The sequence below is a fragment of the Pelodiscus sinensis genome, chromosome 5, assembly GCF_052426305.1.
Source record: "Pelodiscus sinensis isolate ZL-2025 chromosome 5, ASM5242630v1, whole genome shotgun sequence".
NCBI classification, from domain to species: domain Eukaryota; kingdom Metazoa; phylum Chordata; order Testudines; family Trionychidae; genus Pelodiscus; species Pelodiscus sinensis.
Window position 1 is genome coordinate 75,783,661 of NC_143056.1, and position 26,280 is coordinate 75,809,940.

At 44.4% G+C, this 26,280-nt stretch overlaps 1 protein-coding gene across 3 annotated transcripts in view; it reads left to right on the plus strand.

Moving 5' to 3' along the window:
- The window catches only part of PRR5L (proline rich 5 like), a 68,262-nt gene that overhangs the window by 17,758 nt on the left and 24,224 nt on the right, over window positions 1-26,280 (plus strand). For all 3 annotated transcript variants that reach the window (XM_014574245.4, XM_075927493.2, XM_014574246.3), the window contains exons 4-5: window positions 5,481-5,529; window positions 23,812-23,869. In XM_014574245.4, the coding sequence (XP_014429731.2) occupies window positions 5,481-5,529; window positions 23,812-23,869 (107 nt within the window). The remainder of the gene's footprint in view (window positions 1-5,480; window positions 5,530-23,811; window positions 23,870-26,280) is intronic.

The following is a 26,280-nucleotide window of genomic DNA, read 5'->3' on the forward strand; positions in this document are numbered from 1 at the left end:
CTGTTTTAAAAAATCTGTTTTGCTAAAACTGATTTGAAAGTAGGTTCAATTTGTTAGGTGAACTTCCCCAGTGTAGTTATGCCATACTGGCGATGTGCTAAAAATTCTTCTATCTGGTCTAAGTGAGAACTTTAAATGACTTCAGTACTGGTTTGGAGGGATCTGCAGCTTGAAAACTGTTTGCAGCAGCAGGTAAATTTTCTACCGTAGATAGGACTGTAGGTAAATGAATCTCTGTCACAGGGTCACAAAGACCAATTTTTTGTTACCTTTTTATCAAATGACACTAAATTTACTTTCCTAAGGCAGACACCCACAGATATTGCTTACTTATATGGTGTTCTTCTTTCCACCACCTATCTAGTTACCTACAAATTTACTCGACTTGAATGTTGTCACAGAAGGGGAAGTTGACACCTTTTATATAAAAATTAACCATGTGGCAATATTGAAGTTTTGTTGTACACTGAAGTTCACACAGCCGTGTCAGCTGAAACCCTTATTCATTAGCCTAACCCTTTCCCTATTTGCAAAACAAAGCCTAAAGATCTCAAAACTCTCCCCACTTTGTCTCAACTCAAAGGTCAACATTTCATACAATTCCATTCAGCCATGTTTAGGATCTTCTGAGTAACAGAACAGCACCTTTCATGCTCTTAATTATCTCTTTATGTGCTATCGTTGGAGCCAAAGTCCCCCGAGTTAGTGTTGCGTAGGGGAGTTGTATTTGATGTACATGAAGAAATATAGTTCAGAAATAAATAAGTTAATGATTTCAAAATAGTGTAGTCAGTGGTGCAATTGATTTATCTTGCTGCAATTAATAGAGACTGTAAAGGGCTTGTTAAAGAACAGGATTTTTTGGGTGCAATTTAGAAATGTTCCCACCACCTTTACAAGCAAAGTTTGTTCCTACAGCTAGAGAGACATTTCTAGAGCTGGGAGCACAATCATGAAATAAGAATGGCCATACCAGGTCAGACCAATGGTCCATCCAGCCCAGTATTCTGTCTGCCGACAGTGGCCAATGCCAACTGCCCCAGAGGGAGGGAACACAACAGGTAATCCTCACGTGATCCTGTCACACACCTCCAGAGAAACAGAAGTTAGGGACACCATTCCTACCCATCCTGGCTAATAGCCATTGATGGACCTAACCTCCATGAATCTATCTAGTTTTTTTTTTGAACCCTGTTAAAGTCCTAGCCTTCACCACATCCTCTGGCAAGGAGTTCCAGAGGTTGACTGTGGGCTGAGTGAAGAGAATAATAACACACTTACCTTTATTTAATATTCTAAGGGCTCGCCATGTTGGTTACATCTTCAAGATGCTTTTTAAAAGAAAAAACAAAAAGCACCTGCAGCATCCCATTGATTTCCCAAGGATCTTATTCCTCCACAAGATCATGTAAATGAGAAGGTGCTAAGTGGAGTAGCAAAGATGGAACTAGGGGTCGAGAGTGGTAACAATCCACTCTGGATCTTTGCCACAATGCTTCCCACCTCCCTATCACTTGAGATTGCTTCATTAGCTCCTGTTTTATTTTCCTGTACTGAAGAGGCAAGGAGCTCAGCAAAGAAAGCTCGTTCTGCACTCAGGTTGACATAGATACATTGGTCAGTGGGGTTGTGAAAACCAGACCTCTGTCCTACATAGTTATTCCAATCTTAGCCCCAGCGCAGGCAGAGCAATGTTGATGCTTCCCATGATACAACTATGTTTGTCCAAGAGTGGGGGGTGTTCCTGTGCCAATGGAAAAAGCCTTCAGTGGGTGTACGCTACATGTTTGCTGCAGGCATAGAGAAGCCGGTATAGCCTCCATGCTATAGGTGTCAGAATACTGCAGAGAGGTGGGATTTTAAGAAGCTGGAAAGGAGTTGGCCATAGTTAGGCCATGTCTACACCACAGGTCTTGTAGCCATGGAGCTATGGCACAGCAGGTACACCATTCTAGTGCCATGTAGAAGGGGATTTTCCATTGCTGAAAGTAACCCACTTCTCTGAGAGGTGACAGTTAGCTCAACAGAAAAATTCTTAGCCTCATCTAGTCTGGGGGTTTGGTGAGCTTAACTGTTATGCTCAGGTGTGAATTTTTCACACTGCTGAGGTATGTAGCTAGGTCTATATAAGTGTAGCCCAGCTGTTAGTGTGAGACAGTTGAGATTCCCTCAGTGCAGCATGTGCCAAAATGTACAGGTTCATGTATCACCTTCTTAATATGTTGTGAAGTGAATGGGTAGAACATCAGCCTCACGTACCACCAGTGGTGCATGTATCCCACTTCAGGAACTACTGCCTAGAGACTTTACTTCCAAGAAAAGGCAATGGCACTAGTGTGTTACTCTCAGAACTAGAGTCCTTGGATTCATTCAGAGTCCACTGGCTCAGTACTCTGTGGGAGCACTTCTGAAAATCAGGCCCAAAAACACTAATCTTCTTGTAGTTGCCATCCCCTCCTAAGAAAGGACTTAACAGTGAGTCTAAATCTCTCCTATTTAGGGATGTGAAGGACTAGTTGACTATCGGATAAGCAAATGCTTATCGGATAGTTGGCAAGCTTGTCGACTAGTTGCTCCCCCACCCTTTACTGCTTGTATCAGAAAGAGGCAGCAGGGGAGGGAGAGGTACTTCAAAGTAGCAGCACCACATAGAGCCAGGGGGCCAGACCCCGGGCTCCACATGGTGCTGCTGCTTTGAAACGCCGCTGCAGGAGCCCAACATCAGGCTTCTCCCTGCATTTCAAAGCGGCAGTGCCACGTTGGGTTCCATGAGGCACTGCCTATTTGAAATTCCATGAGGAGCCTGACTCCGGGCTCCCACGGTGGCGTTTCAAAGCAGCAGCACCGCATGGAGCCCGGGATCAGCTGGAGACTTCCCGCTGACTCCGGGTTCCGTGTGGCACTGCCGCTTTGAAATACTGCGGGAGTCCAGAGTCAGGCTGCTCCCGGCATTTCAAAGCAGCAGCGTTGCGTGGAGCCTAGGATCAGCTAGGGAGTAGATGATCCCGGACTCCACGTGGCACTTTCACCTTTAAAGTGTAGCAACAGCCCTAGGGCTGTTTCTGTACTTCAAAGGCGGAGATGCCCTATCGACTAGTCGAAGAGTTGGTGCAAAATGCCTGCAATTTAACATCCCTACTCCTATTCCAGTCTGCCCATCCTCTAAAGAAAGTTTTTGCTGATAAAAGGATGTTGAATTTTAGTGTTTTGCACTGCAGTCACTCCTGTAAAATGCTTGAATTTGCCAAATTAAACTGTCTAAAAAAATACAGTCCTGTTCCAATCACTCTTGGTTCAGCATTATGGAGGTGTTTCCTCCTCATCATTGAGCTCAAGTAACACATCCCCCTTTGTATTAGCGGGAGATAGGTACATACGCTAAAAACTATACAGGCCTTTGTTATTGTCCAAAATGCTTCTGTGTGTACTAATACACAGAGATCTATGGGGAAATATGTACATGTAATACATACGTTCCCATGTAAAGACCTTTACATCTCCTCAGAGGATTGAAGCACCAAAAGATAATTTTACGTAAGAAATATTCTGTCATCAATATCTATAACTTTTTTGTCATCAATAACTTTTTCTGAAGACGGCAAATCTAATGGTAATGTGGTGTAGAGCTTTGAATCTGAACCTTGGTGTCAAACATCTCCCTAACGAGTAATATTAGTTCCACTAGAGACTTTCTATATGACCTCTCATGAATGGTGTGGAGAAAGTGAATAAGGAAGTATTATTTACTCTTTCCATAACACACACACAGACCAGGGGTCAGCCAAAGGAATTAATAGGCAGCAGATTAAAAAGTAACAGAAGGAAGTACTTCTTCACATAGTGCACAGTCAGCCTGTGGAGCTCATTAGTAGGGGATGCTGGAAAGGCCAAAAGTATAACCGAGTTCAAAAGAGGATAAACTTATGGAGGATGGGTTCATGAATGACTATTAGCCAAGATGATCAGGGACACAACCCCATGACTTGGCTGTATATAAGTTCTGATTGCCAGACCCTGGGACTGGATGACATAGGGTGGTAATTGTGTTCTTTTCTTCCCCACTGAAGCACCTGACACCGATCACTCTCAGAAGACAGGATACTAGGCTAGATGGACCATTGGTCTGACCCAGTATGGCCATTCTTATGTTCTTACCTTGTACACAGTCACATCTCAGTGATTCAGTATTCCCATCTGTTAAATAGACATTACAGTACTAGTCTTCTGGGCATGCAGCCACCTCTTTTCATATATTTGGTTTGAAAATCTATTTAGTCAAAAGTAATTTTTTTTTCACAAAAATGTTGTTTCCAACTAAATTTAGCATTTTAAAACCAAAATTACATTCTTTCAATTTAATATATTTTCTCCCACTTTTTCCCCAAATGAAAATATTTTTGTTTGTTTGTTTGTTTGTTTAAAGGGAGTGTAACAACTTTATCTCATTCTTCTGCTTACTCTGAGCTGGTTAGGCCTCAGTTGGAGTATTGTGTCCAGTTCTGGGCACCGCATTTCAAGAAAGATGTGGAGAAATTGGAGAGGGTCCAGAGAAGAGCAACAAGAATGATTAAAGGTCTAGAGAACATGACCTATGAAGAAAGGCTGAAAGAATTGGGTTTGTTTAGTTTAGAAAAGAGAACATTGAGGGGGGACATGATAGCAATTTTCAGGTATCTAAAAGGGTATCATAAGGAGGAGGGAGAAAACTTGTTCATCTTGGCCTCTGAGGATAGAACAAGAAGCAATGGGCTTAAACTGCAGCAAGGGAGGTTTAGGTTGGACATTAGGAAAAAGTTCCTAACTGTCAGGGTAGTCAAACACTGGAATAAATTGCCCAGGGAGGTTGTGGAATCTCCATCTGTGAGATATTTAAGAGTAGGTCAGATAATGTCTATCAGGGATGGTCTAGATAGTATTTGGTCCTGCCATAAGGGCAGCGGACTGGACTCAATGACCTCTCAAGGTCCCTTCCAGTCCTAGTATTCTATGATTCTATGATTTTACCTCCCATCCATTTTCCAAATGAAGACCGTGGGTGGGGGAAATACCCTCAATTTGAAATGAAACTTATTTTTGTGTAAAACTTTTGTCAAGTGGTTGAAAACAAAACAGATAAAACGTTGAATATAGTGAAAATGGCATTTGTATACAGGACTTTAGGGATGAGGAGTCATTCCTCCATAGTCTGTACATAACTGAGCAGAGGAATTATTTCAGAAAAATTCTGTGGAAGGCAAAGTTGTGTGAGAAATAGGACATTATAGATGATTATATTATACCTTGCAAGACTCAAGAAGGAGGGGGGAGGACAACAAAAAGTGGAAGACATAATGCTTTGCATAGACCTGTGTAAAATATGGAGTGAGAGGGGTGAATCCATGTTGAGGAGGCAACTACCTCTTTTCCCATAGTGAATGACATCCCTGCTGGAGATAAATGACCAGCAACCAGTTTATAACTCATGTTTCATCTCTTTTCAGACGTTTGCTAAAGAGTGAACTTGGATCCTTTATCACCGATTATTTCCAGGTAAAATGTCTCCCTTCATAGATAATTAAACATTGTTCAGTTGTCTCTGTTTTATTTTGCTCTTGAAAATTTTTTAATCTGTAGAGAAATAAATAGAATAGCTTCTTACAAGTAAGTAGCCTGCTTTCAAGTGTTCTCTGCCACACAAGTTCATGGAATCAAATAGTGTTTGTGTGGTTTTTTTTTTAATGAAGGGTCTGTAGAATCTGATGTTCAATAAATATTTGTTGTAATTTCTCTATATATTAAAAAAAAAGGTTCCTGTGGGACGACAGAGTGAGATCTGCCCTGCTGCTAACCCCATTAGCTCAGAATGCGGCCTGCACAGTCCAGCCCTTCTCTGCTGGCCTGAGAGGGGCCGAGAGGCCCCAGGCTGGCTGTAGCGATGGAGGGCCGAGAGGCCGGGGCTGGCTGTGGGAGAAGGTGTGGAGGGGCCGAGAGGCCCGGACTCCCTTCCCCAGTGGCCGGGAGGGGAAGAGGCCAGGGCTGGTGTGGCCCTGTCCCTCCCCTCCCCAGTGGCTGTGGGGAGAGCCGGACCAGCCTATCCCCAGAGACAGAAGCTGGTGAACACAACAAGCAGGGGGCACAGCCTCCTAGTATATGGTAAAATAAAGATGATCTGAGTGTGTCGTTTGCTTGCTTGCTAGGATCGGGAAGGAATGTCTCTCCTAAGCTCATTGAACTGGGTGCACTGATGTTTCTTTTTGCCTTGGATTGACAGGGTTCTCTAGTGGCTAGTGCACAGGACTCTGGGATAGGAGTAGAGCTTGGCCCAGGGGAAAAAAAGGTGATCTAGACATGGATCTGTCACCTAACATAATTTGGGCCCTTGAGTAAATCACTTCCTCTCTGTAAATTAGGATTGATCCCAATGTTCCCTCCAGTTTTTCCACCCATGTGTGGAATAAATTTTATGTGCACGACCCACATGGTGCTGGCTGTGGGTGCTCAACTAATCAGCTGGGAGGCATTTGAATCTCTGTTGGGTAGCCACCCAAGCACACAGATTACAGGGAACACTGTTGGTGCCCACTTTTTATAAAATGTTCTGAGAATCCTTTGAGATAAGTGCAAAGCATAGACTGGTAATTCCTGCTTCCCACACAGATGCTTAGTTTCTCATTGAGTAACTTTACAAAAAAATCTAAATATTTAGAAATAGTGGATGAAATTTTCTCTCTCCAGCATGGGGGGAAGATCCTGCCCTATGAACAGCAATTCAGTTTGATCACAAGCTTGGGATCCCAGAGATGTAATTCCAGTTTGTGGAAAAGCAAAAATAAAAAACTGTGGAAGACAGAGGTAATTAGTCACAAATGTGCATAAATGTAACTGCCTCAAACTAATAACGTCACCACTTGTGGTTCAGACATGTAACCACATGGAAGTGTATTTTAGATGAGTGTAGGGGCATGCTAATGGTTTCAGTATTGCAATCATTCAGCAGCGCTATTTAAAAAAGAGCAGGACTGCTGAGAACAGCAGGGATTTCGGTATTGGTTTTATTCTCTACCAGTAAAGGAGAGAAAAAAATTGCACCACTTCCTGAGGTGGCTAAAGGTGCCTATGTACTGTGTTAGTAGTAAAAAACATAATTGACTGGTCTTGTTTCCTATCCGTAACAACAACGTGCTGTGCTGTTGACTAAGAAATAAACTCCCGTGCTGCAGGCAGCTATGTTTCACTTCTTCAGACACTATCTTCACAATTCATTTACTGGAAGGAGAAAATGTTTGCTTCACTTCATGGTAGGATGTTTCCTAGAATGTGAGCCAACAGAGCAGCAGTGAGACAGTAATGCAGTGAATCCATATTGCAGAGAGTTTGGTCTGAGTGGAAATCTACTATTAGTGTAAGTGGTTTTGGATTATTATTTCTTTAAATTGCAAACCACTATATTTGTTTAGATTTGTGACGGACTTCAGAAGTACCTACGCAGGTGGTCAGAAAATAAAGTGCTGGGTCTGATATAAAAACTTTTGCACAAGAGAAAATGTACACTGAGGGTATGTCTGTACTGCAATAAAAGACCTGTGTCGTGGCTATGGCTGGCCCTGGTGAACTCACTGAGGCTTGGTGGGTTTTAAATTTGCTGGCTGGCATTTTGGTTTCAGCTGCGAGACCCTCTGTCTCACAGCTGAAACCCACCTTAATCTCTACACTGCAATTTTATAGGCCCACAGCCTGATCCCCCCTGAGCTTGTTAGCTATCCCGGACTCTGAGACTCAGGGCAAGTCTACGTTAGGGGGCAATGTCGACTTAAAGAATGCTACTCAAACTATGTGAATAGCGAAGTTGGAGCCAATGTACCTTAGATCGAGTTTCTGCGGGGTCTTCCCTGGGGGGGCAAGGGGAAACTCTGTTGTTGACTTCCCTACTGCTTCTCATTCTGCTTTAGTACTGGAGGCAATGAAAGCGCAATCAGCAGTTGATTTAGATGGTCTTAGACCCACTAAATCGACCCCTGGGAGATTGATTGCTGTAGTGCCAATCTCATCATAAGTGTGGACCTGCCCTCGGTGCTGCAGATTTTTGATTGTGGTGTAGACATACCCTATGGGGCATGAGACTAAACAAAGAAAAGTGTGAAGCAATAACATGCTGGAAGGAACCATATAAAATGCTAGTGTGTAAGCACTGATTGGCTCTGGGTGTTCTGTATTCTGTGTTCTGAACTATACTGAAAGGCTACGTCTAGACTGGCCCCTTCTCTGGAAGAGGCATGCAAAGCAGGTAAGTCAGAAGAGGGAAATCCGCGGGGGATTTAAATATCCCCCGCGGGATTTAAATAAACATGGCTGCCGCTTTTTTTCCGGCTTGGGGAAAAGCCGGAAAAAAGCATCTAGACTGGCGCGATCCTCCGGAATAAAGCCCTTTTCCGGAGGATCTCTTATTCCTACTTCAAACTTTTGTTTTTTTTGTCTCTGAATGAGATGTGCTTGCATTATGGAAGCCAATTAGAAAAGTCCTTGATGGCTAGAAGCATTGGCCATAGGTGATGTTTGCTTGGTCTCTTAACAGTAAAGCCAAAGAGATAAGAGGCCATATCTAAAATCCCTTCTCATTGTCATTGGCTGGGACTCCAATTCAGAGCCAAGTCATAGTATTAAGTAGAACCTGGGCTTTTTTTTGTGGGTAATATGGGGATTAATAATGATATAATCGTATGATTAGCCTCAAAGACCACAATCAGGATTGGGATCCATATATGCTCAATATTGTACAAATACAAAAAAAGTGTATTTGTACACTGAGCTGGCAGTGCAAGGGCTATTTGAGTTAATTTTACACTATTTTGGGGGCGGGGAATTTGCACTCGTGTAACTGCATTTATGCAGCAGCACCAGTTCAAACATGATGAATGTTTTGCCACTGAAGTCAACAGAGCCAGAGTTTCACCTGAGTGTAGTCAAGTGTTAAAAATGTGTCTTGTCCCAGTCTGCATCACCCTGATGGGGGGAAGCCCCAGTGCAGGCATTCCATATGAGGGCAGGCATTCTGAGAGGTAGACTAAAGAGGGAAACACTTTATCTTCCCCTGATATGTTTGTGAAATTAAACTTATAGTGCACATGATTGACTATAAACAGCTGAAATCCCTTTCCATGGATTTCTGTCCAAGAAGCAGTAAGGCAGTGGAATGGCTGTACCGTAAAGATACCAAGCCTACTCATTGATATTTCTCTATCAGAGAAGAAATGTTTTCTTAATCAAGTCTCTGAAGTTCTTTATGTTGTCCACCTTCGTCTGCCTAAGTCACTTACTGATTGAAACTAGAGTAAATAGTGGATTCTCTGTAACTGGAAACCTTTTAATCAAGATTTGAGGACTCAGTAGCTCAGCCAGAAGTTAGGGGCTTGTTACAGAAGTGGATGAGTGAGATTTTGTGTCCTGAGAGGTCAGACTATGATCATGATGGTCTTTTTGGCCTTAACCTTTACGAGGTTAAAAGGTACAACCTTCCCTTTTCTGCCTCAACTATAGATCTGTTTTCCCATCAAGATGATGTGGGCAATTTTAAATGCTCTAGTGAATCTTCCAATTACCTGAATCTTCCAAAGCTTGAAAATTATATAGTGCCTGCAACATTTTTTGTCCTGTTACACTACAGGGTATGCTACACTATTGCTAAGTGCTAAGATAAATTTCAAATCACATTTTCCATAGTTTGAGTGCTGGCACTCACATAATTTTTAAAAAAATTGTTTCAGCCACTGACAGTTAAGAACTTTAATTTTCACCAACAGCCATGGAAATTACCAGGTTTTACACTGCATGGAATCTTCAAAAACTAGGTATCTTTATCTTTCTTAGATAGTCCCAATAAAGTCTTAAGGAGATTTTATCTTCAAAATCCCACTGTCTCAATGTAATCAAATGTGTCTTGTAGTTAAAATAAAACCACAGTACAACAGACTAATGCACTCATTCATATAAAGATCTCAGTGGAAATTCAAATGTGTGATTGTGAATGAGGTTTGTGTTACTAATCTACTGCCTGAGTAACCTTAGAAGAGATCTCAGCCATATTACTGAAAGTGACCTCTGAGCTTTTAAAGACCAAATAACCAGTGCCCAGTATATTCTGCCATTGCTGATTTACTGCAGGATCTACCCCACGCTGAATTTCCAGAATCCACATTTTAAGTTATAATCTTACTAGCCCTCATGCACACAAAAGCCTTTAAAAATGTAAACTATTGCATATTGACATACTGATACATAATGTGCTTGAGTCTGCAGGCAGCCTGAAGTGAAAGCTTTGGCAGGGTTGAACTGCTCCTCCTCACATCGTATGGGTTGTTAAGTCTCCAATCCAGAGGGAGGAAATGGAGATTTCAAGTATTTAGCTGCTGACCGCTTTAGCCTGAATACCCAGAAACTGCACTTACCGCAAACTGACGTGTTCTAAGGTGCACAGATCCACTCGTTCCTTGCCAGTTTCCCCTAACAACATCTACATGCCGTACAAAATTGTGGTGTTTCCCCTAACAACATCTACGTGCTGTACAAAATTGTGGTGTGCTGAAAGCACAGAGATGCCATAAAATATATTGACTTTGGTATCAAAATCAGTAATATGGCTTCTGTACTGATTGTATTCTCCTATTTAATTTAATCAAAACGTCCATTTCTTAAAACGAAGCTGCTGTTGGTTTCTTTTTATTTACCTTCTTGTCTCTAAAGCTTTAGTGTTTGCCCAGCGAGAGGTGACACATGCATACTCCTCTCTCACGTGGGGGGGGAAGACTCCTTGGTCTTTCCTACCTAGCGCTTTCCGCTCTCCATTCCTGGCTAGGCCTGCAGGATGGACCCGCTTCTCTGGAGTCATATCTTCCTGAGACAACACATTGGGGCAGAGGTACACAGAGTCACATTCTCCCCCACCCATACATTTCTGCCAAGGTTCACACCAAAATGTGCCTGCCACAGCCTTTTGGCACGGTGCGGGCGAAAAGGGAAGGGAGCTGTTTCCAGCCACAGCAGGGACAGAAAAGGGGAAGGGATGACCTAGCCCATGTCTTAGCAGGGCTCTTCCCTGCTCCCCTCTCCCTAGGACCTGTAGCTGGAAGCAACTTGTCCCTTCTTGCTTCTTGCTTCCAGGCTGGTGCTAGTTATTGATGTAACCCAACTGCCACCTGTCCCTTGGCTACAGTATGGACAGGAAGGGGTCAAGCCCTAAGGATGCATTGTGCACCAGGGCCTGGGAGATATGACTGTAGGGGCTTTAGTGAACTTAAGCCAGAGAGGTGGCTCTGCAGGGGAGGGTGCCTAGGGGATGGAGGAGCCCCACTCTCTCTGCCCTCCATTGAAGGCAGAGGATGAGGGAAGGTTGACAAGGGTGCTGGAAATGGGACAAGGGATGAGGCTCTGTTGGCTGAGTGTGGGCACACAGCAGGGGCTGTGCTAACAGATCAGCGGGGGGAGTGGCCAGCCCTACATTCTGCAGCATTGCACAGCTACCAGCCTCATTGCACACCCGCCCCTATTGTTGGCCTCTGGATGGTGAGCAGGGATCCAGTCAGCAGCCAACCCCACCAGAACTGATGTGGGGAGGGATACAGAAAATATGGGCCAGTTGCCCATTTTTAAGAAGTCAGAACACCTGCAGGAGGGCTTAAATATGGGACTATCCCTTTAAAAATAGGACTTCTGGTTATCCTACCAAAGTTCCTTTGTGGACCTTGCTGATTTGCCTGCAAAGGCTCTGAACTGTGGCTACTTTTTGCCATTAAAATTTACATGAGACAATGGGCCCTGCATTGGCTCTTTACTCTGAATTATACTTTATGCGGTCAGAAGTGTTGTCTGTTTCCTCTGTAACATGGAAATATTGTGGGCTAGTTTCTTACAATAACACCCTCTTTGTGAATAGCTACAACACTTCCTAGCAAACACTGTCTTCTTTACTCACATTCAGGCCTGGTTCACACTTTAAAATGATAGGTCAACATAGCTTCAGCACTCCGGGATGTGAAAAATTCACACCTGTGAGCAGCGATCTAATCTCTGCATCCTTCTGCTGATTTAGCTACTGTCAATTGCGGAGGTGGGATTCCTATAGTGATGAAACAACCCACTGTAGGAAGAAGTGGCATTAGTCATGGTGTTGTAACTGTGCCTGTGGTGTAGCCGTGGCCTCAATTTATTTCTTGCTTTGTCTGCCCATAAAACCTCCCTCTGATTTCTTTGCATTAAAAGTAGTGAACTGCTTTATATTTTGGTGGCATTGTGACATACAGAAGTGAAAAGTGTTACAGACGACACCTCTGTATTCACCTCTAGGCAGTATTGTAATAATCTTTGTACAAGATATGCCTTGTAAGATATGATTTGAAAACTCATATTTTGCTGGTCTGTAGTGTCATGGTAAAATATGTGCAGTAACGTTGTATGTGAAGTTACAACATTTCCCTATATGGTGGTGTTAACACCTGTTCTAATCCCCACTATTCTGCCCAAGCAGAAGTCTGATCTGTCCTAAGCAAAGGATGGAATGTGTGCTTAGCCTTAGTTTGCATTTAAACAGTAAACAGAGTCATCAGGCAGGAAGAGAGAGAGAAAAAAGGAAATTCAAACAGGTGAAAAAACCAGTCTTTGTCTCCTGGGTCTTAGCTGGAAATGTTTTTTCATTAGGGAGACTGAAACTGTAAAAAGAAGGGACAAACACTCAAAGGCATCCTGTTGCCTCTCCCTCTCCTTCCCACATCGTTCTCTGCACCCAAGAAGACAAAAGGAAACTGCTGTTGGACATTGGTCCCCTCAAAGAGTTCAGTCAGTAACTTTGCTAGAAGTAAAAAGTTTGCTTTAAAGCTAAGAAGTTTATTAAATAGATGCTCCTGTCTTTTATGCCTCATTATTTGTACTCACTTAAAATCTGTCTTTTAACTAAGCTTGGCAAGAGCCAGGGGGCTCCAGTTACACACAAAGGGTATGTCTACACTACAAGGTTAGTTCAAACTAACGGTTCGAATTTAATTCGAACTAATGGAGCGCTTAGTTCGAACTAGAATAGTAATAGAAATGTAGCAGTGTTAGTCTGGGGTAGCTGAAGCAAAATGCAGGACAATGTAGCACTTTAAAGACTAACAAGATGGTTTATTAGATAATGAGCTTTCGTGGGAAGTGGGTCTGGCATTTTATTGTCCTGCATTTTAGTTCGAACTAGGTAATCCTCATTCCACGAGGATTAAGCCTAGTTCGAACTAGCTAGTTCGAATTAAGGGGTGTGTAGCCCCTTAATTCGAACTAGTGGGAGGCTAGCCCTCCCCAGGTTTCCCTGGTGGCCACTCTGGCCAACATCAGGGAAACTCGCCTGCCCCCCTCCTGGCCCCGGACTCGTTAAAGGGGCACTGGCTGGCTACGGTGCCCGTGCCAGGTGCAAGCCTGCCAGCACCCAGCCAGCAGACCCTGCACCTGGCACGGCTCCAGCCAGCCACCCGATGCCCCCCCCCAGCCCTCCCCCTCTTCCCGGGACCAGGCTGGCGGCTCCCGGGAGCTTGCCCGGGACTGCAAGAGGCGGGCACCCGCCTGGGCTAGTGCGGACATCGTGGACCTCGTCCACGATCTCCGCACTAGGCACAGGAAAGTGGCCGGCTAGGGCAGGAGAGCTGCCAGCCTGGCCATCCAGGAGCAGGTGTGCATGAAAATCAAGGTGGTCCACTGAGACCCCCGACCCTGAGCCCTGAGCTTACAATGGCTGTCCTGGGTCAGACCAAAGGTCCATCTAGCCCAGTAGCCTGTCTGCCGACAGCGGCCAACCCTAGAGACCCTGGAGGGGATGGACCGAAGACAGTGACCAAGTCATTTGTCTCATGCCATCCCTCTCCAGCCTTCCACAAACCTTGGGCAGGGACACCATTCCTACCCCCTGGCTAATACCACTCCATGGACCCAACCTCCATGACTTGATCTCACTTCCCTGTAAACTCTGTTCCAGTTCTAGCCTTCACAGCCTCCTGCAGCAAGGAGTTCCACAGGTTGACTCTTTGCTTTGTGAAGAACAACTTTCTGTTACTAGTTTGAAGCCTGCTACCCATTCCTTTCCTTTGGTGTCCTCTAGTCCTTCTTTATGGGAACTAATGAAGAACTTTTCTGTATGCACAGTCTCCGCCCAACTCCTACTTTTAGAAACCTCTATCCTGTCCCCCTTCCGTCTCCTCTTTTCTAAGCTGAAAAGTCCCAGTCTCTTTAGCCTCTCTTCATATGGGACCTGTTCCCAACCCCTGATCATTGTAGTTGCCCTCCCCTCTCCCAGCCTCTCTCTTCCCCTCTCCCACCTCCTTTTCCCAGTCTCCCCCAGTTTTGTTCAATAAAGACAGATTCCATTTTTGAACACAATTGTCCTTTATTTTGTACATCAAGAAGAGGGGCTAGGGAAGGGTAAGTGGAAGGAGGTGAGGGAGGAATGGGGTACGCGCCCCCGATGGGGAGGACTGGGCTGGCTCTGCGGGCTTCTGGGGGTGGAAGCTCTCCTGCAGCCCCCCAATTGCCCCCTCTCCCCAGATGGCAGCCTGGGGCAAGTGCAGCCGGTCTGATGGCCGAGTGTTGTGATGTGCGCAGTGTGGGTACTCCGGGCAATCCAAGCCAGGACTGCTTTGCAAGTGGGGCACCCCTGAAAACTGTCTGTCCTGGGTGGGGGTCGGGACCCTTTAAGCACAACCCTCGGCTAGCCTGAGACAGCATCTCCATGCTCTTCAGTCCTCCTCTGATGCCCTGCCGGCACTGCTTCCGGCCATCCTTAACCCCGGTTCAGGGTCCACTTAATGTTAATTCGAACTAGTTTTTAGTTCTAGATGCATTAGTTCGAATTAGCTTAGTTCGAATTAATTAATTCGAACTAAGTTAGTTCGAATTAGCGCTGTAGTGTAGACATACCCAGACACTCTCAAGGTATGGCTTGCATGCCGGTAGGTTGTGCGTGGTGTGGAGGACGTGCTACTGCCAGGCATTGTAAGGTACCAGGGCAGGGGTGAAACAACCCCCAAATACTCTGGATTGTGCTTCTGATTCTAAGGGTATGTCTACACTACAAAGTTAATTAGAAATAACAGCCATTATTTCAAATGAACTTTAATAGCGTCTATACATGCAAACCACTATTTTGAAATTAATTTGAAATAGTGGAGCACTTAATTCGAATTTGGAAAACCTCATTCTACGAGGAGTAACATCAAATTCGAAATAGCTATTTTGAATTAAGTGCTGGGTAGACACTTAATTCAAAATAGGGGGCCTCCAGCCCTTCCCAGGGAGCCCTGATGGCCACTCTGGGCACAACCAGGAAAACATACTCTTCTCTCCCCCAGCCCTGGAGCCATTAAAGGGATAGACCCTGGCCACAGTGCCTGTGCCAGCTCCAAGCCTGCCAGCCCAGATTCAGCAGTGGCCACCCTGACCCAGTGGCCCCAAAACATGAGCCAGCAAGCCACTGGCAGCCAGCCCTCCACTGCTCCCCAGGAGCAGTCTGTCAGCTCCCAGGAGCCTGACAGGGGATGGACAAGATGGGTGTCTTCCTGGTCCAGAGTGGAGATCATGGACCTTATTCAGGTTTTGGGGGGGGGGGGGGGTGTCCCCAACATCCATGATCTCCGCACTAGACGAAGGAATGCGGCTGTCTTTGGCAGAATAGCTGCCAGCCTGGCCACCAAAGGCCACATGCGAACCCAGGAGAAGGTTTGCATGAAAATCAAGTTGGTCTGGTTAGACCTGGGCCCTGAGCTTCCCCTCCCCCTTCTTCCCCTTGCTTCCCCCTTCCAGCTCCCTCCTCCCAGGTTTCCCCCTCCCCTCTCCCACCCTCTCTCTTCCCCTCTCCCACCTCCTTTTCCCAGTCTTCCCAGAGGTTCATCCCCCTCCAATTTTGTTCAATAAACCCAGTTTCTATTTTTGAACATACGTGTCTTTTGTTTGACATCAGGAAGGGGGGTTAGGGAGCGGTAAGTGGAAGGATGTAAGAGAGGAATGGGGCACAAGCCCCTGTGGGGAGGACCAGGGTGGCTCTGAGGGCTCCTTGGGATGGACCCCCGATGGACACCCCCAGATGGCAGCCTGCAGCAAGTGCAGCCGGGCTGATGGCAACGACCCCACGAGATGCACCGGTGTGTCCAAGGGCAGCTCTGGCTCCATGTGGCCAAGTGCTGTGGTGTCCTGAGTGCGGGCACTTGGGCACTCCAAGACAGGACTGCTTTGCTGTCCCTCATCGAGGTAGACAAGCAAGTGGGGAACCCTGAAAACTGTCTGTCCGGGGTGGGGGTAGGGTCCCTTTAAGCACGGAGTTCAGTAGCCTCAGGCAGCAGCCCCACACACTAAGTCCTAACCTGATGCCCTGCCGGCACTGGTTCCGGCCAGCCTTAACTTCGGTTCAGGGTCCGCTCAGTGTGGACACGCTATTTTGAAATAGCTTTTGTGTGCAGATGCATTAATTCGAATTAGCTTAATTCAAATTAACTATTTCGAATTAAGTTAATTCAAAATAGCGCTGAAGTGTAGACATACCCTTAGGCTGTGTCTACACTGGGCCACTTATTCCGGAAAATCAGCCACTTTTCCGGAATAAGCTGCGAGCTGTCTACACTGGCCCTTGAATTTCCGGAAAAGCAACGATGCTCTACTGTACAAAATCAGCCGCTATTCCGGAAAAACTATTCTGCTCCCGCTCGGGCATAAGTCCTTATTCCGGAACACTGTTCCGGAAAAGGGCCAGTGTAGACAGCCCAGTAGTCTTTTCTGGAAAAAAGCCCCAATCGCGAAAATGACGCTCGGGGCTCTTTTCTGGAAAAGCGCGTCTACATTGGCCACGGACGCTTTTCCGGAAAAGCAGCCTGCCAATGTAGATGCTCCTTTTCCGGAAAAACTGAAAACGGAATAGTATTCCGTTTTAAGCATTTCCGGAAATTCATGCCGGTATAGACACAGCCATGGTGTTGTGGCTTATTCTGTCTACTGGGCCAAAATAAACTCACATATCCATCCAGCTTGCTGAATTTTGGGGAGTGTCAGGGATGAACTCTGTAGATAAGAAGGCCCAATTGTGGTTTTAAAATGCCTCCCACAAGTGGAAAAATGTGCATCTGCAGTTGGGAGCTGCATGGAACTAGCAATGCCTCTGAAAAATTCTGGACACACAATTTTAAGTGACACTTGTGCCTCTCAGATGTCAGTTTCCTTGCAAAACTTGATACAAGAGCTACGTAGTCAAACCAAGACCTGTAATGGAGCTTATGCCGAACTAAAGAAATTATAAAATATGATGTAAAAAAAATTCAGTGGAACAGGCTCAATTTTTTGAGTTTAATGGAAATGAGACTTTCTGAACAGTTTCAGAGGGGTAGCCATGTTAATCTGTAACTTTAAAAAAAATGAGTAGTCTCATGTCACCTTAGATTTAACAATATATGGCTCAAGCTCATTTGAAGAAGTGGATTATTTTGCCCACAAACGCTCATGATACTATATATATTTTGATTAATCTCTAAAGCCTGGTTCACAGAAGACCAGGAAGTTCTGCTTAAGGTACGCAAAATGCGTAGCTGGAGTTGGATTACCTTAAACCGAGCCTTGGCAGTGTTCACACTGTAGGAGATTGACAGGAGCAAAACACTCCCATTGGCTTCCCTTACTCCTTGCAGAAGCAGGAGTATTGGAAGCCAGCGGTGGCTTCCCTCGGTGTTCAATTTACAATGTGTATACTAGATATATTTATGGGTCTATGCTAGATCTGCTAAATCAAATACCAGAAGATCGACCTTCAGAGCGTCGCTCTTCCGGTAAGCATAGATGTGCCCTAATGTGCCACAGGACTACTTGTTGATTTTGAACAGGTATTTGTCCTTGGTGAGTAATATCTTTTAAAAATATAGGACATGTCCAGTGCTGAAATGTGAATAGAAAAGAATCCTAAAGTTGTTACTAATTGTGAGTACGTGTATTTTCTTTTGTAAAGAAGAAGAAAGGCATGTTGAGGAATGTTAATTGCTTTCTTTGGTTAGTTGGAGAATTTCTCCGCTCCTTTTTGAACAGGAACGTGGCCACAGGCATATCCATATTACAGACAAGATGTGAAGCTGCTTGTGATCACTAAAGATTCCCTGATGCCTTTCGTAAGACTTGGGTGTTAACTGTAACATCCTGGACAATTTCCAGCTCAGATAGGTGTATTCTGCCTACTTAAAAATTCTATCTCCAGAAACAATTGGAAACTTCTTTTCACTCTTGAAGAAAATAAACTTCTGTGCTTTGATACTAGGACAAAGAAGCTGTCATCAAACAAGTGACTGCATTTTACTGCAAGGCATGTGACTCCCTTTGGAAACTTTCTAGTCCAAAAATGTCCATACAAAGCAGACAGAATTCAGTGTTTGAGTTTTTATCCAAAAGAAAGCCCCAGCCTCAGAAGTGCTAGGGATGCGAAGCACTAGTCAACTAGTTGACAATCCGATAAGCAAATAGTCGACAGGCTAGTCAACTAGTCGCGTCCCCAACCCTTGCTGCCTCTATCAGAAAGAGGCAGCAAGGGGCTAGGAGGGAAGAGGAAGAGGTACAAAATGCATCAACATTAGATTAGTCAATTAGTCAATATTTATCATCCCTAACACATGTTCTCTCTTTCTCTGTCTCTGTCTCTGCCATTGGAAAATGTATTGTACTCAGCATCCTATCAGACATCGTAAATCCATTTGTTTGTATCTGCTGCCGTACACACAGCTTCCCAAATTTATTTGGGCCAGGTTTGCTAACTTTGGATGCTAACCCAGGGCTTTGTTCCCTCCCAGTCCATCTACTCTTCCCGAAGGAGTAGCACAATGTTTTTGGTACTCATCACTAGACTTAGAGCTACTTCTGTTGTCCTAACATGTAAGGTTAAGATTTCACCATGGGATCCAGGAGAAAGTTGATTTAGAAGGAGAATAATCTCTTATTCAAGCATACAGTTCTCCTGTAATAGCAAAGGAGAGAAGGTGGGCAATCTAACTTCCTTTCATATAGACGTGTTTCCTTCAAGCTTTCTTAGAGTGAGGCATTGTCTGCTCCTGCTTGTAGCTGAATCAGATTATTTTCCCCTAGGCTATATCCCTCTGTTGCCTATAGCAACCAGGGACAAATATGAGATGTGTAATCTAGATAAGTTCTGGTTCATTCTGTATTTGTTAGAGTGTATTCATTCTTTAGTAGACTACACTGCTGTATTTTTAAAAATGCAAATGTATCTGGTGGAGTGCTTGATCTGGGGAGGAAGGTTAAATTGAATCTGTATCCAATCTTAGCATTCTTGGCAGCAGTGCAGCTCCTGGACCAATCAGCAGAAAAACCTGCCTGCTAAATGGATCCAAAATCTGTAGACAAAGTGGGTGAAGTAGTATCTTTCATTTTCCCACTTCTGTATCCCTTCACCTTGGATTGTCCCGTATGTGCTGACTGCCCATGTATTTAGCTGCAGCACTCTCGTTGCCTTTACCGGACCTGTAGAAGAGCTCCGTGCAGGAGCGGTGGAAGCTCACTAAGCGCAAGGGAATGGGGAGGGGCACTATATGTGACTGAACTGAGGTCCTGCCCCTTGTGCTACTCCTTCCCGCCTCAGACAGTGCTCTTGTGTAGGGTTGCCAGGTGTCCCGTTTTGAACCGGACAGTCCAGTATTTGAGCTTTCTGTTTGGGAAACAAATTGAGAAAATATAAATGAGAAAATAGAAATGTCCAGTATTTTCTAAATAAGATGTAATGTAGATTGTGATGTAATGTCAAGTGTGTCCGGTATTTTTGTTGAAACCGTCTGGCAACCCTACTCTTATGCTGTCTCTTCCTCCCAAGACCCTACCCCTGCTCACTTCTCATTGCCACTCTTCCCCATTGCTCACCGTTATGGCTGGTAATAAGTGAAGGCCCTGTGATGCCTGCCCCCTCGTTCTAGTGCCCCTGGCTCTGTGTGGCTTGAAAGCTTGTCTCTCTCTCCCCAGCAGAAGTTGGTGCAATAAAAGCTATTACATCACCCACTATGTCTCTCTCGGATGTGGGGCCCAACGTGGCTAAAACTGCACCCAAAATCTCTAGTGATCTATCCAGACAAGTGAATGCGTCTCTCGAAGGACCTGTCTTCACCCTCTGGGACCTCTGAGAAAATTAAAGCTCTCCAGCATCTGCAGTGTAGGAAGCCTGGAGCCTGGTACACACAGGGACATTATTTCCCAATGTTGCTCATGTTCCTCTCCACAATAGAGTGGGTTGGAAAGTAGGGGGTGGGATTTTCTGCAAAAAGGTTTGATTTTTGGTTAAAATAACCTCATTAGAAACTGGATTTTTTCCCCCAGAAAGCAGACCCTTTCTGCAAATACCTTAGTTTAATTGAGCCAGGTCTACAAACTTACAGTGAATTAGCTATGCTGCTCAGAGGTTTGAGAACTCCACACCGCTAAGCGCTGCAATTACACCAACCTAGCCCCCCCCCCCACCCCCCCCCCCCACTCCTGGTATAGACAACCTTATGTCAATGGGAGAGACTCTCCCATCAACATCATTATGTGCCCCTAGCAGAGATGAATTAACTATGCTTATGGGGGGAGGCTTTCCTGTTGGCATAGAAGTATCTTCACAGAAATGACATAATAGAGCCTGGGCATCTCAAACTTCCAGTATTTCACTGGAAAAAGTTTTTTAGTGGGAAATGCTTGACTCACCCTAGTTAGCAACCTTTGTAGCTGCAGCATGGATTGGATGACATCTGCTTCTGTCATTCAAAACACTGTTATCTGACCCTGTTAAAAAGCATATTGTAATTTCATTTCCAAATTATGTAAAAACCTTTGACCTTTGCAAGGCTGTAGCACAGAAGTGGGCTATAATAAGACAGTGGTGGTTCGCCAGGGTTAGCCCTTGGCAGGCCACTGCCACTATATTTACTTGCGCCTCTGCATGTACAAGGGCTACCACTTCCTGCAGCTCCCATTGGTTGGGAAAGGCGATCCATGACCAACAGGAACCACAAGCACCTGGTCCTACAGAGGTGCAGGTAAATACAGCAGCAGTGGCCTGCCAAGGGTTAACCCTGGTAAATCAAATCTGTCTTGTAGATGGTTATTGCCCACTGCTGCTGTCGTATGATGCAGAAACAGAGTGCCCTGTGTGATATGTACCCAAAGCATAAATTGTTTCTGGAGACTAAAGTAGTCTAGTCCCCTGACAGCCTAAGTTAACGTAGATTCTGAAAGCATCTGAGGAAGTGAAAAAATTTAAAAAACAAATAGTTCTGCAGCAACTTAGAGACTAACCAAAAATGTAGATGGTATCATGAGCTTTCGAGGGCATAATCGCTTGTTCAGGTGAATGGAGTAAGGGGTTCAGGGTACAAATAAATAGCAGAAAAGAGACGGGATGGGGAGGGAAATGAGTTGAATCTCACAAAAGCTTATGCCCTAATAAACATGTTAGTCTTTAAGGTGTCAAGGACTCCTTGTTATTTTTGCTGAAAAAGAGTAACATGGCTACCTCTGTAAACACTGATCTGGGTAGCTCTGTTTGCTCCAGAGATGTGAATTTTGTAGGGAATGAAGCCCTGACGTCCTCTGTGTTTGAATCCCTTAATCTGCTTGCAAATGAGGCACAAATGAGTCTCATTAACCATAGTTTAAAACTTTTGTGGATGCCAAAGGGGGAAGAGGGGAGGAGAGCAATGTGCTGGCAAATCTATAGATTGCGGAATAGATGCTCTTGTCATTGTGAAAGTGGCTGCAAGTTGAAGCTACTTTGTGTTTCAAGCACTGTAATAACTAGACCTGCTTTGAACAAGGTCAGATAACATGGTGTTTAGAATGTCAGCAACCCATCCACATTGCAGCTCCCATATATGCTGTCCAGTTCAGTCTTACCCATCTCTGGATCCATCATGTATATACCTCTTGAGGCAAATTCTGTCTTGACTTGTTTCCCAGGAAACATTACTGACTTCAGGACTGATTTCTGCCTTTTATGTATATTTGGGGAACCCTTCTAATGAGTGTGTTGTGTTAGGGGAGCTTTCTTAAACTCTCTTTGCCAAGCTTTCAGATTGAAGTAAAGATACCAAGGGAAGAAGGTCATTTCTAGGGCACCAGTCAATGTAGCATGTAAAATGCTAAGTTTCCATAAGATTAGCATAAGATTCCAGGGCAGAATGAGCTTCTTCCTATTTTGAATTCAATGACTGATTTGCCTAGCTGAGAACTCTGGGAGGGGTGTGTGTGGGGGTGTCTTGTTAACCTTGACAACATTATGGACAGATCAGATTTCTCTCACACACACTCACCTACATGGATAAATTCTTATGTCTGATACATGCAGTTAAACCTTTAAAGTTTAAACCAACAATCACATCAATATTCAGAAGCTTCAGGGGGTAGCCAAGTTAGTCTGTACAGGATAAACTTAAAAAATAACAAATGGTCTGGTAGCACTTTATAGACTAACAAAACATATAGATGGTATCATGAGCTTTTGTGGGCCCATTTGTTGTTTTTAAGTTTATCAATATTCAGGTTACTCTGATTCCAAATGACTTGTCACACTAGGTCAATTGCACTTTATATCTTATACCAAAGACAGCTCTTGTAGCCAATTCTATAATATACTGACTAAAGATTTAGCTAACAAGAAAGAAATTATTTATTTACAAGATTAAAGAAGGTAAGCATACACACACAAGTTAATCTTCGATTTCAAAAGATGGAAAAACTTCTATAATGAGCAAGCTCTGTGTGCCTTTTCAAGCTACCCAGGCTAAGCACTGGGGATCCTTTGTTCATGCTTAGTAATGCTTGCTTCTTAGAGCCCAAGCAGCAGAGTTCAAGCTGATGGGTTGAGTTCTCATGCACTTTTCAAGGGTATATGTATGTGGATAGTGTATATTGGACATTAAGACTGGCACTACTTATCCATTGATTGAGGGGAATCGGAGACAAAGGTTGAGACTTCCACACTCTGGCCTGTTCTGAGTAGCTGAGTCTCCGGGATATTATGGGTAATGAAAAGAAACAATCACTTAGTAGATTGTGCTTTGCACTCTGGGAAAGATGTACTCCCTGAGTAGCCCTTTTTGCTCTGATGGTTCAGTATTTCCTATAATCAGGAGGCACATTCCCTAATTTGTGCAATTGCAATGCTAGGGTGGGGTACAGCCTTTCTGAGACGGCAATATGTACATTACCTGTCCCTAGCCCTCTCATCCAAGAATCTCAAATCATTTCACAATAACGGATTTTCTTCTCACAATAATGCTAGCAGGTTGGGAAACCCAGCCACAGACTGCCTAAGGATGGATTTACCAAGGTATTTAGGCACCTAAGGATGTAACTAGGAGCTTAATGGGATTTATAGAAGTGTCGAAGACAATTAGGCACTCTTGTAAATTCTATCAGGTGCCTAGCTGCATCTTTAGGTGTCTAAATATCTTGGTCAATCTTCCCTAAATGGCATTTCCCCAGGGCACATGGGAAGACTGTGACAGTGCCAGAAAGTCTCTTGACTCCCAGTCTTGTGGCCCAATACAAGCTCATCCTTTAGTTCACCTGAAATCCAGCTGTTTTGTGAAAAGGTCCAGGTAACTGCTGCACCTGTTGTCCTGCACAGAATAGCTATTGGCTAGACAGGGGTTAATACCTTTTGTTAACACGACCCAGTCCAGTGTTAGTTCTAGGAGTGCTCTGACTGAACTTTAGACACCCGTGCATCAAACAAACAACAGCCATAAAGCTCTGTCTTCCAAGTTTATTTTATTTGCTTGGGAAAAACAAATGCATGTCTCTCTTCTCTCTTGGCAGAACCAGCTCCTCGCGAAGGGCTTGCTGTTTATAGAGGAGAAGGTTAAGCTGTGTGAAGGCAAGTATAGAGAGACCATTTTGGAATGGGATCATGGAGACCCTTGTGAGTCAGCCTTTGATGTTTGGACAGCTGAGATGCATCTATCCTAACGTCATCATCTCCAAATGATTCACACCACAGGAAGCTTGAAGGCCCTATCTGTGCAACTGAGATTGCTTGTACTAAGTCTTGCTTGGGCTAGCATACAGCTGAATTGTTTAACACATCCTTGCTACCCTATGGGGACCTACATTGTATTCCAGCCTGTATGTTGCTTGCAGCATGTTGGATCTTGTTGAGTCAGAAGTATGACTGAGACTTTTCCATCAGTCCCAGTCTTCCTCAGGAAGGCTCACACATGGTACTGCAGTGAGATTTAGACCAGTTTCCAAATGCGCCATCCTTGACGTGAATCCTGTGTCCCGGCTTGTTAACAGTGTTAAGCCCCTACACGCTTTTACAATATGTCTTAAGATGGTTTGAAACCTTGCAGAGAGACCTGAACTCATGAGTCTTGTGACCATAACAATAGTGCACTTGAGGACATGTGCTCCCTAATCTGGGAACACACCTGATGTGGAGGAGGAAATGGCTCTGCTGACTCAATTTCGTGGCCTTTTTGATCATCAGCAAGCCAGCATCTCCATTGACCCAGTTTTTCAGGGCCAATAAATGACAATAAAGGCGCATACTCTTGCACTGCTGGATTCCTTAGCACTGCTATCTTTTAAGCTGGTACCTCAACCTCTGGATTGCCATTGAGCAGCTAGGTAATTATAGTGTGAAGGTTTACTAACCTCCTTTTATAGGGACCACCTTTCATTTCACTTACTATCCACTTCCATAAAAGAGAATCTGAGAGGAATGGAGTCTGCACAGTGTATCTAAGTGCTTGTAGGTATAACTTAAATTGCTGAGGGATGTGATTAAGGGTCCCCACACCTAAACAATGTAAGTTACACCCACCTAGATGCTGGTGTGGACAGCACTTTGTTGGTGGAAAAGCATCTCCTGAAGACATTGATACTGATCTGACAGAGGTGGTTTTATTATGTCAGTAGGAGAGTTGTCTCCCAGGCTACATCTAGACTGCAGGCTTCTTTCGGAAGAAACTTCTCTGGAAGAGAACTTCCGAAAAAACTTTTTTCGAAAGAGAGCGTCCACCCTGCCAAAGCGCATTTTTAGAAAGAGAGCGTCCACACTGAATGGACGCTATCTCACATGTAAGCTGTGATTACTATGGACGGAGTGGCCACCAGGGTAGCTGTGCTTTTTCCTCTTTCCTTTTCTTTCGTGAGAACTTCCTCTTCCCTGTCCACACAAGCTTTTTTCCAAAAGAGCTCTTTCAGAAAAAGGCTTCTTCCTCGTAGAAAGAGGTTTACCAACGTTGGAAAAACCCTTCTGTTCTTTTGATTTTTTTTTTCAAAAGAATGCGATTGCAGTGTGGATATAATTGAAGTTTTTTCAGAAAAATGGACATTTTTCCAATAAAACCTCTGTAGTGTAGACTGCCACTAGCCAGTGGCATAGAGCATCTTCAGCAGATGAACTGTGGATGCACTGCTGTAGCACTTCTAGCAGAGACTATGGGTAACCTGCACCCAGTAACCTAAACAGGAATCTCTGTCCTGATGTTACCAGCTCCTCAGCTTTCTATAGGACAGACATTGACCAGTTAACAAAACTCCAAACGAACAAAAATCCCTTGTAAAACTGCCCCAATTTGTGATTCAGATCCCATTGGCAGTGGGTTTGTGAGTCATCCATCATCATATTAAAATGAAACAAAGGTGCCAGCGTGTGGCTGCTGACAGCTTGGAAAAGATTTTCCAGCTAGACAGACAAGGGCCTTGCTGCTGCCCTTTCATTTGTTGAAGTGGCCTTATAAACGTGGCGCTTACAAGAGTTAAGATCACTGTGATGCAGTTAAGAGACAGATGATTCATGGAATTTCCAAGCATTGATTTTTTTTCTTCTGCTTTCTTTTATAAATGTATCACTTTGTTCCAGAGAATCCAGCTTGTGGTCGCTGCAACGAGAGCTGCTTGTGCCTACTGCCCAGTTAGTTTTGACTTCCAAAAGAAAGCTCCTTTCCCAGTTCTGAGACGAAGGAATGCTGAGCAGCAGTGTTTTTAGTGCAGGTTTTTCTTAATCAGAGCGTGTGATTTTTATGTGGCACTTCACATTCCTGTAGGATTTGCACAGTTACACCACTTCCCTAATCTATGGATTACCTTTCCTTTTATTTTCAGCTCCGCACACTACAACAGCTCAGCCCTGAGACAGATAGGGGAGGGATCCAGAAACTTGTCCATATACTCAGAGATTCTAAGGCCAAAAAGGACCATCATGATCATCTATTGTGATCTCTTGCACATTGCAGACCATAGAACCTTGCCCACCCACTCTTTGTATTAGGGCCAATACTT